Genomic DNA, 13,273 nt, shown 5'->3' on the forward strand with positions numbered 1-13,273 from the left:
TTTTTGTATCTAATTTTTCTTTTATATTTATTGATAATTCTGTTGTTCTAATTGAAAGTTCTTTATTTTATCTACTACTAAAATTTTAAATTAATTTCAGAATAGTCAAAGTGTACAAAATAGTTGAGATCTCAAACTTGAAATATTTTAATGCCAAAAATAAATAAGGAGGCTCTTTAGCTACTCTTAGTTAGTATTTAGGGTAATAGGTAAAAGTGATCAAATAAAAATAGTGTTAACCCAAATAACTTCTAGTAGTTCTCATTAGAAAGTACTAGGCACTTATACTCATTTCTTTATACGCATTTCTTCATTTCATTTGCATAAAATCTCTATTTGTTACATAAAACCCCTATTTGGTACATATCTTATTATTTCCTTTATTTGATAAAGTAAAAGACTAAACCAGGGACTGTCTGACTCCTCTCCCCCAAACTGAAAGACATAATCACTTTGAGTTGCCTTTTAAGTAAGAAGTCAGCTACCATATTGCATCCATTGTGGCTTAGCAAAAGTTAACCTAACAATGACCAGAATGGGAGCTGTCCAGTTTCTTTTTCTTTTCTCATGTCTTTTATAGCGATTGACAATTTTTTTCATAGAATTTATCTTAATGTTTACTGGCACCCAATTTATTTCAATCAGTTAGACCAAGAACCCTTAAAAATAGGTTAGAAGTACAAACTTTTTATAGGCCACATTTCAAGGCCACAGCCTCTACACATAATCTCTTCTGATTGATAACAGAAGCTCTGGAGAAGCAGTCATATTTAGTATAGTAGTAGTTCACTATATTATGGTAACAGTTTGTGTGATTTTGTCATTATCTGAAAAAGCTGTATCTGTTGTGTCAACCTGATGAAGCTTGTATATTTTGTGGGTTTTCTGTAATTGTTTATTTGTCCTATTTGGTTTTCAGACTTGGTACTAACCAAGAGAGTAGTCTAGATAATTAAAAAAGATATAGTATTTCCCTTGCGAAGTTAGAATGTACAAAGTAGTCACAAATAACTGTTACAGTACAAACCATAATCAGTGAATAAAAGGAAAAGGCAACAACTTGAAAGAAGGTACTGTTGATTAGCCATCCTTTTGAAAATTTAATTTTCTTTCTTGAGCTTTTTCTTTCTATTGTCTTGGGTTTTAAAGTGCATTTCCTATGTTTTTCTTGTCCTTCTCTCCTTTTTTTTGATATGGGTATTATTGACACCTATGCCTAGAAAAAATACTCCATCATAGCCATTAAGATGTAATGTTTCGATTCCAATGATTTGGGGGATACTTTACACTTTCTTTGTGCAAGATCATTTAGATTTTACCATTGATGTTAGCAAAGTGTGTTATATTTTACATAGTGTTTCCTGTATAAAATCTATTCAGTTAAGTAGTCTGATGTAGTGGTAAAACTCATTCATGTATGTTTTTACTCTAGTTTGATATGTAAATTTCTTGGATTTTTCAGCATGGAGTTGGGAAAGAAATCCTGATTACAGTTCTCTTTCCCCATTTAAGTTTCTCTTTTTTCTTTTCTTTCTTTCTTTCTTTTTTTTTTAAATTTTCTCAACTGTCAGTGGAATTATTGTCTTCCTGTTTCCATATTCAGGTAGTGTCAGTGGCTGAGTATCACCGCAGGATCGATGCTCTAAATACTGAGGAACTGCGCACACTCTGCAGACGTCTCCAGGTGCCCCTTTCAGTAGTTTAAATCCCTCTGGAGATTGAATACTACCTGTTTTAGTGTCTTTTGTCAGGGCAAATCTCACATTTGAAGGATTTGTTTTGACTGGAGCACTAAAATATCCCACCAGAAAATTCCTTTTGTGTTAAAGAATACAGTATTGCCTTGAAGAGCAATAGGATTAACTTTTCTGTTATCTTTTCATTTGAAACTTGTTCAGAATTTTCTATCATGTTAGAACTTTCCTTAGTACTCTGTTCTTTGAGCAATGAGTTTTCATTTACTTTTAACATTGGAAGAATGTCTTGTGTTTTGTGATTAAATCCTTACTGAACAGAATCTGAAAGATGTGAGATGATGGGAAAATTTAAAAATATTAATGGATATCAAGGCTAAGATATTTTCTCTTCTTTAATGCTATTTCAGTTGTATCAACTCCACATCAAATATCTTAATGGGACCAATTGGTTTTTGTTCTTGATAAATTCATTCCTTGTTAATTTTGGAAATATTTTGGAATAATATAGGGTAGGCAGTAGAAGTATATAAATTATTTCAAATCCTGTGAAATAATCTCTGTGATTTTTTTTTAACAAGAAAGAGATATAATTGAAAACTCATTTTTAGTTTTGTTCTTATTAGTTGTATGCTTCTTTCTTTTTAATAAGATTCTTTCATATAATTTATGGCTTTGCTGGACCTACTGAATTTTTTTCTTTTCTTTTAATGCTTTCTATTGCTTTCTTGGATATCTTTTTGTCTTCTTTTTTAAACTTTTCACATCATTCAAATAAGGGTAAAACATTATAATGATGTGAAAGAAATAATATTTAGCTTCTCATTAAAATAATATGGTTATAGAATATGTATTGTTTAAAAGTATATTCTGTTTAGGTTTGGTAAGAAATCTGTTAAAGAAATAAAATCATTTATCAAGATTTTATTTGCACATAGAATCAGCTGCTGAGCTTTGCCGCATTTTAGTTATCTGCTCCAATAGAATACTATATATTTCCCAATTTTAAAGTTTTGTCAGTAACAGTTATTCATCATATGTTTTATTCTCTAATGTTGTGTTTTACTTACATAAGTTAATATGAAAAGTAAGTACCAACAAAATGATATATAGTTCTAAGGTTTGCAAAATTAACACTTTTATCATTTTAAGAACACTAATAACATCATTTTCATCAAGCAAAGCATTAAGTTGATCGAGTATTTAAAAAGATTTGCAAATAAATTAACTTTTAAATTTATTGTTTGGTTCAACTTAGATAAAAAAAAAATCAGTGTTTAAATGTTAAAAAAATGATGGCATTAAAAATGGTTAATTTTTCAATGAAAAAACTAAATACACATACAAACCAATGAAAATCAAGTTGTACTTTTAAATTACTATCCCTTACCTTAAAATTTTGATACCAGAAGTTTTCTTAATTAGTTTTTAAAACTTTTATGTTTCACATGAAAAACAATAATTTTATGTATTTTAAGTAGCATTTAATTAATTAAAAGCAAGCTAGCTGGCTCACTTTTGCACTTTAAGGACTAAAATTTGCGTGCAACTCTCTTCTATTACACAAAAATATGGGCACTTATTATTCATTACCAGTTTTTCCTTGTATAGTAAATGAGAAAGATGTCTTTTTTTGTTTGTTTGTTGGAAATCTTTTTCTGCATTGAATGTCACTAATAATAGACGGGGCATCTTTTACCTTATAAAATCTTAAGTTGAAACTTTAGCCACCTACTCTGAGATATAAAGTTTTATTTAACTCAAAAGGCTTGAAATGTTTAAAGGTATGTCACAATTTTATATTAATGTACTATTGGTATTTACTCTTTTAGATTACTACAAGAGAAGACTTAAATTCAAAGCAGGTTGCTCCGGTGAAAGCAGACCTGGAGTCTGAATCTTTTCGACCAAATCTAAGTGATCCCAGTGAACTCTTACTGCCAGATCAAATTGAAAAGGTATGATGTGTCCACATATATACATTACTTGAGGTATGCCTATGAGAGTAAAACACAACTATTCAGTTGTGTTTGCAGTGGCAGGATTACTGCTAATACTATTCCTTTTCCATGAAGAGGAAGTAAGCATAATAAATACATTAACCAGTGTTAATGGAAGGTATTAGTAGATTTAAATAAGCAGGCACTAGAATAAATAACGATAGCAATTTAGATGCAACACCAGCCTAGCCAATTTTGGTTTATTATTGTGCTGTTTATGCTTAATAATTATTATCTCATGCACTTATTACAACCACTATAAGAATTGGATGCTACTATTTTGTAGTCTTATATAAATAGAGAAATTATTGACATAGTTGTTCAAGTTCAGCTATGAAGAATTAAAGTTTAATATCTGTTAATCTGGCTCCCATGAGAAATGTTTGAATAATCAAACTGACAGTCCATCCGTTATTTATGTTAACTCAATACAGAGGACATAAACAACAAATAATCCATATTTCTTATCTCTAATCTGATTCAGAATGATTCTTCATTTTCTTAGTTTATAATTAATATTTCATGCTAAGAAATGTGTAATTGCTTTTCAAGCATCTCAGAATCTTTGAGAATGATAAAAATTTCTGTTGGTTTTTCTTTGTAGCCTACATTTATAAGAATGATTAAATTCCAGTTGCTATTAGTATCCTGAATATTGACAATAAGCTATCAAGTAAATGCTGACATTTTGTTTTTCTAAGCTTACCAAGCATCTTCCACCCAGAACAATTGGCTATCCATGGACTCTTGTTTATGGTACTGGGAAGCATGGCACAAGCTTGAAGACTCTTTATCGAACAATGACAGGTTTAGATACCCCAGTACTGATGGTGATTAAAGACAGTGATGGACAGGTATGAAAAATTAACCGCAATACCTTATCCTTTAAGTGACTACAGAGATTATAGTAACAATAACTTTTTATAAATTTAGTTTTTTAATTTTATTTTTTCAATTTTTTTAGTCAACAAATCATTTATAAAGGAGCCATCCACACACTGAAAAAACATTTGCAATACACCTACTTGTTTACAAAATATACAAAGACTGGAAAACTCAACAATTAGCCAATAATGCAATTAAAAATTAACAAAAATACATAAAGAGGTATTTCATTGAAGAGGAAAATCAAATGGCCAATAAGCATATGAAAAAATACTCAGCATTATTTGTTGTTAGAGAATTTCGTGTTAAAACCATAATGGGGGACCTCAGAGATTGCCTGTGCTATTATATATATATATATATATATTTGTGTGTGTGTGTGTGTATACATGTGTATGTATATATGTATGTGTAATTTTTTATTTGAAGATAAAAGTTTTAACAGATAATAAATCAGTTACTGTGTACCGTATGATAAATGAGAGAATGAACAATTGCAACAAAAGCATTCCAACGATCTTCTCTCTGAGCCTGACAATAGGACTAGTCAACCTGTTTTCCAAAATATTATATCATCCAACCTATCATTGACCCAATTTTCCTCTGACCTTCATGTCAGATGTTCTTTTTTTTAATAATAATTATTTTAAATATATATGGTCTAGTTATTATAATTAAAAGGCATAAATGTTAAACATGTATAAAAAGTAAATAATAACTATATTCTCTATACATGTATCACACTTTAAATTTCAATGTAGTTTTTAATTTGAACCAATAGGTTAAAAGCAAAAGAAGGGGGAAATAAGCATGAGAAATCTGAAGTAGAGCTGTTAACATAAAATATATTTCAAGAAAAAGTATTTTCGGAGATTAAGAGAAACATTCCATAACCATAATAGAGTAACTTCTTAAAGTATTAACAATCCTAAATGTTTATGGACCTTAAAACAAAATTTCAAAATACATGAAGTAAAAATTAATAAAACTGGAAAGACAAATCCACAGTCATATTTGGAGGTTTTAAGCCCCCTCACTTTGCTGGAAGGAGTAGTGATATAGAAGGCTTAACAACATTATCAGCCTCCTTGACCTATTTGTTATTTATAGAGAACTATACTCAAAAATAACAAGTAGAAAATTAGTAAGGATAGACTATATTCTGTCATAAAATAGGCTTTGAAACATTTAAAAAATTTGAAATCATGCAGACTGTTTCCTGCATCATTTATTACATTAGAAATCAATCATAGGGGCTGGGGATGTGGCTCAAGTGGTAGTGCGCTCCCCTGGCATACGTGCGGCCCGGGTTCGATCCTCAGCACCACATACAAACAAAGATGTTGTGTCCGCTGAAAAGACTAAAAAATAAATATTAAAAAATAAAAAAAAAAAAAATCAGTCACCTTAACCTATATAGAACCCCACCCCCACGTCTCAACTACTTCAAAATTAAATGGCCCACTTATAAGTATCTCACAGATCAAAGAAGAAAGCACAAGAAAAGTAAATAAAAAGTGCTTTGAACTAAGTGGTAATAAATGCTTAATCTCTGGGACAAAATAATACTCAGATGCACACTTATAACTTAAAGATACTTTGTGTCAGAAAGAAGCTCAATTGACAAATTATTTTCAAATTAGGTAGAAGGAAGGAACAAATAGCAGAAATATGTTAAATGGAAAAGAAATAATACAGCTAAAAGTTGATAAAAATCTAACAAATCCAATCAAGAAAAAATATCAATGGAAAGAGAGCTATCAAAACAACCTTACAGAGGCTAAAAATGTATTAAGGTAATATTACAATTGAATATTTACAATTATATAGCTTACATAACTCAGTCTATTTTAAAGGATAGAAACCCCTTCTTGTTTATGTGATCCATGTGAGTAATGTTTTTTCCCATCCTTTTGCCTTCAGTCTATATATGTCTTTGCCTATGAGGTGAGTCTCTTGGAGACAACATATTGTTCGTTCTTGTTTTTTAATCCAGTCCTGCAGTCTACATTCTTTTGATTGATGAGTTTAGGCTAATATTGTTCAAGGTTATTATTGAGATATGATTTGTGTTCCTGGTCATTTTGGTTTGTTTGTAGTTTTTAATTTGAATTAGTTTCTCCTTTGATTGATTATTCCTTTAGTGTAGTTCCTCCCTTTGCTGGTTTTCACTTTTTTTTTCATCTTCAGGGAATAATTTTGTTGAGAATATTCTGAATGCAGGCTTTCTGGTTGCAAATTCTTTTAATTTTTGTTTATCATGGAAGGTCTTTATTTCGTCTTCAAATCTGAAGCTTAATTTTGTTGGATATAAGATTCTAGTTTGGCAACCATTTTAGTATATGTTATTCTAGGACCTCCTACCTTTGAGGGTTTGGGTTAAGAAATCATTTGAGACCTGAATTGGTTTCCCACTATATGTAATCTGATATTTTTCTCTTGGCAGACTTTACAATTTTATCCTTATTCTGTGTGCTAGGCATTTTCATTATAATGTGCCTTGATGTGGGTCTGTTGTAATTTTGCCCATTTGGGGTCCTGTTGTAAGCCTCTTGTGTTTGATTTTCCATTTTATTCTTTAACTTTGGGAAATTTCTGATATTATTTCATTGAAAAGATTGTGCATTCCTTTGGTTTGGATCTCTATGCCTTCATCTATCACTATCCCAATAAATCTTAAATTTGGTCTTTTCATGTTATCCCATAATTCTTGGTAGTTCTGTTCATGTTTTCTTAACATCTTCTTTGTATGGTCAAGTCTATTTTAAGATTACGGATTTTGTCTTCATTGCCTGAGGTTCTGTCTTCCAAGTGATCTAGTCTGGTGGTGATTCTTTCTATTGAATTTTTAATTTGGTTTATTGTTTCCTTCATTTCAAGGATTTCTATTTGGTTTTTATTTAGAAATCTTTATCTCTTTATTGAAGTAATCTTTTTGCTACCTGTATTTGCTCTCTTACATCCTTTACAGATCAGTTTAACTATGTAAATTCTAAACTCTTTCTCTGCTATTTCTTCCACTGTGATATCAATAGATTCTGTTATTGGAGGATATTGGTTTGCTTACGGCGATTTGTTCCCTTGTTTTTTTATGTTGTTTGTGTGTCTACCCATCTAACAGTATGGGTCTGAGGCAATATAGTTTCTACCCTGTGGACTTACAGTGTCCCTGACAAGTTTCTAGTACCTCGCTGTTTAGGGGGAGACAAATAACAAACAATGCGAACAATTTATGTTATTAAACCCAATAGTTCTTACTATGAGGTATACAATGTTAATTATCACAATAAACAAATGATATGATCAGTTATGCCTCTAACAAAAATAGCAAGTTTGCAAAAGAGTTTGCATTTTCAAGAAATAATATAGGATGTTATTATGAGGGAGAAGAGGAGAAGATAGAAGTAAAATGTTAAAACATGAAAGAACAATAGGGATTGGCTGATACCAGAAGAAAGGAGAGAATCAAAGGAAACAGGTAGGAGAAAAAGATACACATAAGCAAAAATTTAAATAAAAATAGAATACAAAATAAAACTAAATTATACTAATCAACTTAGTTCACAAAATACTAATCCATGAAAAATAACTGGTTTCAAAAATATCTGATAGAGGTGAGAAGAAAAAAACATAGTAAACTGTATAGATGTCCATGTACCATTAAGGTCACAATTAAACAGTGAAAAATAATTTTAAAAATATCTTGATGAAATGTTAAAGAATTATTTTCCATTGGAGTTCAACATATTCTCACCTTTTTGTCTCAGCAGTTTTAGGTGGGGTCTTCTGGAGTGTGATGCTCCCATAGGCGGAATTCCTAGAGTCCAGGTTTAGGCTTAGTCAAGTTCCAGGTTCTTCATTGAATGCCAGTTGGTCTGAATATTTTAAAATAGCACACCTCCCATGCCCAGTACTTGCTGGTCCACGCTGGAGGACTTTACCCCAGGGCTTCCTGAGTTCCACTTGTGTGGTAGGGGAGCATTCAATTCTTAGTCCCCTAAGACACCTGCAGACCCCACATTTCTTGGTCTCAGGTTCAGTTTCCAAATAATTTCTCCTGACCCTTCCTTGACCCTGCCCTTCAGAGCCAGATGCCTCTTTCCCAGCCAGTCTTGCAAGCAGTGGGATTGGAGGTAGAAGAGTAGAGAGCCGGGTGGGTTCCTGTGACCAGTTGTCCCTTATGTAAACCTCTCTCCACTTTTTATTTTCTTCTGGTCACTTAGGCACCCTCTAAGTCATGTAGCATGTGTTCACTGGGCCTATATTTTGGGCAAAACTTGGGTTTGAAAGGAATCTGCTTCCTCAGTTGCCAGCCCCCTGCACCACAGCTGCAAAATGGTTCCTTCCTTTGCCCTGTCCACACCACCTGGAGACATGGAGCTTCCTTCCCCATACTTGGATATCCTGTCATGGCCTTCAGGTTTGTTGGACAATGCCCTTGGTCTCTAAACTCTTTGTACCCAGACACACCTCGGGCCTCCCCAAAATCCAGGTTCCTTTAATTCCCTTATCCATCTAGTATGCTCACCATAGGATCTGTATGGCTGGAGCTTCCAGCCCAGCTGTGGCAGCCACTGTGCTGCTGAGACTTTTTTTCTTTATTTTATTATATCCAACCTCCTGTGCCCGCTGTCTGCTTTTAGTGTCCAGGTTCCAATAAAATATCCACCCCCCACCTTTTTTTTTTTTTTTTTTCTTCACCCACCTTGTGGAGAAGCTGCCTGTCTGCTTTCTTGGCTTCCTACCATGGAACAGCTCTCCTCTATTCTGCCATCTTGGATCTCTCCAACAGTAACTTTTAATATAGTCCTTTGATAAAAATTTTATTGAGTAACCAATAATTATCAGGTTTTTTTGTTTTGTTTTGTTTTGTTTGTTTGTTGGTTGGTTGGTAGTGGGGATTGAACCCAGGGATGCTTTACTACTGAACTATATCCCTAAGTCATTTCTGTTTTTTATTTTGAGACAGGATCTTGCTAAGTTACTTAGGTCCTCCCTAAGTTGCTGAGGCTGGCCTCAAACTTGCAATTCTCCTGCCTCAGCCTTCCAAGTCAGTGGGATTACAGGTGTTTACCACTGTACACAGTTATCAGGTACTTTAAAACACACATAGCAATATCAAATATTACATAGATGTATATGAATGGGAAGTTTGTTTTTCAAAGAGATTGAGATGTGGTATAAAAGAACATTTAATTATACCAATATCACTAATGCTGAACAAAGTATAAGTTTAATAAGAACCCAAGAAAGGTGAAAAGTGTTTACAATAAGAGTTGTCCATATTTGGGAAGGAGCTAAGAATGAGGTTCATGCAAAGAGTATGAATTGACAAAGTCCTGAAGCAAGGGTAGAGTTTTTAAGAGTTTAGGATAATTTTGTGAGAGTAATAGTAAAAACAAAATCACAGATAAAAGAGAGAAACATTGCTTTATTCCTAAGTTCATTGGTTTTTTAACTCAGGAAAGCCCTGGGGTAAACATTGGTTTATTCCTGATATAGTAAGTTCAGGCTTTTTACCAGCATTGGAAAATAATGAAAAGGTGAAATGCAATATTAATTAAAACAAAACACTGGTACTACTAAAATCTTTCCTACATTTATTCCGTGCCAGATACTTGTCTGATCATACATTATGTTGTTTAATCATTAAAGTCCTATGAGATTAATACTGTTATCCTTTTCTAGTGTTAGCTTGTGCCCATCTTAGTCCATATACATGAACTACATGCATTGGTTGCACACATAATATTAAATTAAAAAACATACTTAGTAAAGAGTAACTCATGCCAGGTACAGAGGTACATGCATGTAATCCCAGTGATTTATGTTGCTGAGGCAGGAGGATTGCAAGCCCAAGGCTATCCTGGGCAATTTAGGATGCACTGTCTCAAAACAAAACAAGGGAGGGTGCTGGGAATGTGGCTTATTTGGTGGCATACCCCTGGGTTCAATCTCCAGTAAAATGCACACACACACTCGCACAGTAACTTTCTCATGATTCCAATTATAGAAAGTTCATAAATGAGCAAAATGAATCTGTGGTGGTGTCAGGCTAGCGTTGTCCTTCATGAAGGTGGAGCTGGTAATGAGAAGGCAAAGGAGAGCTTCTAAAGTGCCTTTCATATTCTGTGTCTTGGTTTGAATGAACACGATATGGTACTTTGCCTTGTAATAATTCTAAATTGAGCTGCACATTTTTATATCTGCATATAAAATAACCTTTCAATCAGGGAGTCTTAAAAATTAAGACTGACAGTAAAGATAAAATATCAAGAGAGACAATAATTCTAGAGTTTATCTGTCAGACTTTCTACACTTCCATTTTATGTTGTGGATTCTTAAACCTAGAGCACTGAAATTACTTGTCCCAGTATATATGTATGTATGTATTCTTTTATTAAGGCATCTACTGTGTATCTTATACTGTGCAAGGCCATGGATTAAAGGGCCAAACTGTTCAGATCAAAGCCTGCCTTTATGGAGTTTTTCTGTCTAATACTTCCTTAGTTGTAGAATGTTTACCTATACTGAAGAATTTTTTCTTTCCTAAGTACTGTGACCCCACAGCAACTTATTGTCCTTATTACATATGTTGTTCTTAGAAGTCCTCCTGAAATTTATTAATCCTTTTTAACATTGCTTGTTTAAAATAAATACTATGAGATTTCAAAACAAGAAGGGGACTTTTCTTCATAAGAAAGCCAATACATTTTTGTACTTGATGAGAATGTGAATTGTATAATAACTGATCCTTTTTCCTTTCTTAAGTACAAGGAGATAAAAACTATTCCAGATTCCAGTTTTATTTTTATGTTTTAGTTGAACATTTATGATAAAGGGTAATGCTTAATGAAACAAACTAATAGTCATATCATTGAACATGTCTTTTTTTTATCCTTAGGTTTTTGGTGCATTAGCATCTGAGCCATTTAAAGTAAGTGATGGTTTTTATGGTACTGGAGAGACCTTTGTTTTTACATTCTGTCCAGAGTTTGAGGTAAGGACAATTTCTCCCATATTCTGTTTATATAAAAAGATGACATAATGGGGAAAATCATACTAACTAACATTCAGGTTCAACATATCAAATCTTCCCTAAGAGATGAAATTATATTTAATATTGAGGAAAGGAATCTACATAATTGATTTTTAAAAAGGGTGGTATTTAAGAATTGTAATGAACAAAAGAGGAAGGATTTGATAATACAACAGAAGTTCTCCAAAAACTCGTGTACTTGCCTCACCAGATTAATCAGTGCTTTCCATTCTTTCCACAAAATATATCAATTAATGTAATTAACTGAAAGCCTGTAGTTGTTACAAATGTTCTAAGCTTCAGTTGTGCTTAGTTTCAGATCCTTTTATGCTATTGTTACCTGATAACTACAGTAATGTGATTAATTAAATAATATGTAACTGAAAATATGAGTGTTAAAGTTTTATTGAAAACTATAATGAATACTTTTGAAAAACATAGTAAGGGTAAAGTACTAGAAATTGATGTTATTAGGTTTAGGTAAAACAGCCATAAAAGAAGAAAGTACTTAAGAATATTAATGTCTAGTTTTCCCCTCAGGTTTCTCAAATGTTTTTAAGTTCTCACTGCTCTTTAGAGAAATAGAAACTCAAAATCAGGAATATACATCATGACTATGCTTAATAAAAGAACGATGAACAGCAACCTATACCCAAAGAAAAAACCTTAGTCGTCCAGCATCAATTAGTATACTTATGTTTAATGTTATAAGTTAATATTAGAGAGAGAAGTAGGTGAAGGGATGAAATTATATTTAATATTGAGGAAAGGAATCTATCTACATAATTGGTTTTTTAAAAGGGTAAAATTATGTAATTTGAAATTATGTTGTAAACACTGAAACTGAAAGTACCAGATCCTTTTTTTGCCAAGCTTTTTGTGTTGCTTTTGTTCCTGTTACTATCAGTTCAGACTTTGTTAACTCTTTTTGAATTTTAGAGAATTGTTTATTTATCATTTTTTATCTGCATATTCAAAGCTTTTTTTTTTCTTGTTTATGTAGGTCTTCAAGTGGACAGGAGATAATATGTTTTTTATCAAAGGAGACATGGATTCACTAGCTTTTGGTGGTGGAGGGTAAGCCTCTTGAACTTTTCACCATAAGATTTTGGAAGAAAGCTTTAAAATGCATTTGGATTAATTTTTTAAAAAACAGTTATCTTTGGAAAATATTAATATTAGAATCCAAACATGTTATGGCAAAGAAAGTATATTTATAAAAAAGGCACTCAAGTATAGTATTTGAAACTTTGTTAGCTTGTTTCTTTATTTTAAAATGCAGTTTAGATGATTCTCTTTGAATTTAAACTTCTGTCTTTCTTTTTTTTTTTTTTTTGAGTATAGTGACTCTTTGATATTTAAAAGGCACCTATCTATCTCAATAACTTAGAAGTTATCAATTATTCAAATAAACATGTTGGTATGTTTCTCCCAATGTATAGAGCAAGCTCAATAGTTTTCTTGTTATGTTTTTCTGGAGATTATTTGGATTCATATTTTAGACAATAATAGAAATGTTTTTTCCTGCAAAAAAATTTTAGTGACTCGCCTAAGTTCTCACCATTTTTCTTATTCTTTAATAGTCTGAGTCAGTCTTTTTGATTTTTTTGACATAACAAGCATTGTAAGGAACTTTTGTTTTCTTATTCTAATAT

General features: G+C 32.1%; 1 protein-coding gene across 11 annotated transcripts in view; it reads left to right on the plus strand.

The window, feature by feature from the left end:
• Oxr1 (oxidation resistance 1) overlaps window positions 1–13,273 on the plus strand; it is a 322,826-nt gene that overhangs the window by 303,635 nt on the left and 5,918 nt on the right. For 4 of the 11 annotated variants that reach the window (XM_048802005.1, XM_015486369.2, XM_048802008.1 and 1 more), the window contains 5 exons: window positions 1,604–1,684; window positions 3,527–3,652; window positions 4,396–4,548; window positions 11,484–11,579; window positions 12,622–12,695. In XM_048802005.1, the coding sequence (XP_048657962.1) occupies window positions 1,604–1,684; window positions 3,527–3,652; window positions 4,396–4,548; window positions 11,484–11,579; window positions 12,622–12,695 (530 nt within the window). Of the gene's footprint in view, window positions 1–1,603; window positions 1,685–3,526; window positions 3,653–4,395; window positions 4,549–4,658; window positions 4,903–7,962; window positions 8,011–11,483; window positions 11,580–12,621; window positions 12,696–13,273 lie in introns of those variants that run through there. The other 7 variants (XM_048802006.1, XM_015486366.2, XM_048802011.1 and 4 more) reach the window with 5 other exon arrangements.

The sequence above is a fragment of the Marmota marmota genome, unplaced genomic scaffold (genome assembly GCF_001458135.2).
Source record: "Marmota marmota marmota unplaced genomic scaffold, marMar, whole genome shotgun sequence".
Taxonomy (NCBI): domain Eukaryota; kingdom Metazoa; phylum Chordata; class Mammalia; order Rodentia; family Sciuridae; genus Marmota; species Marmota marmota.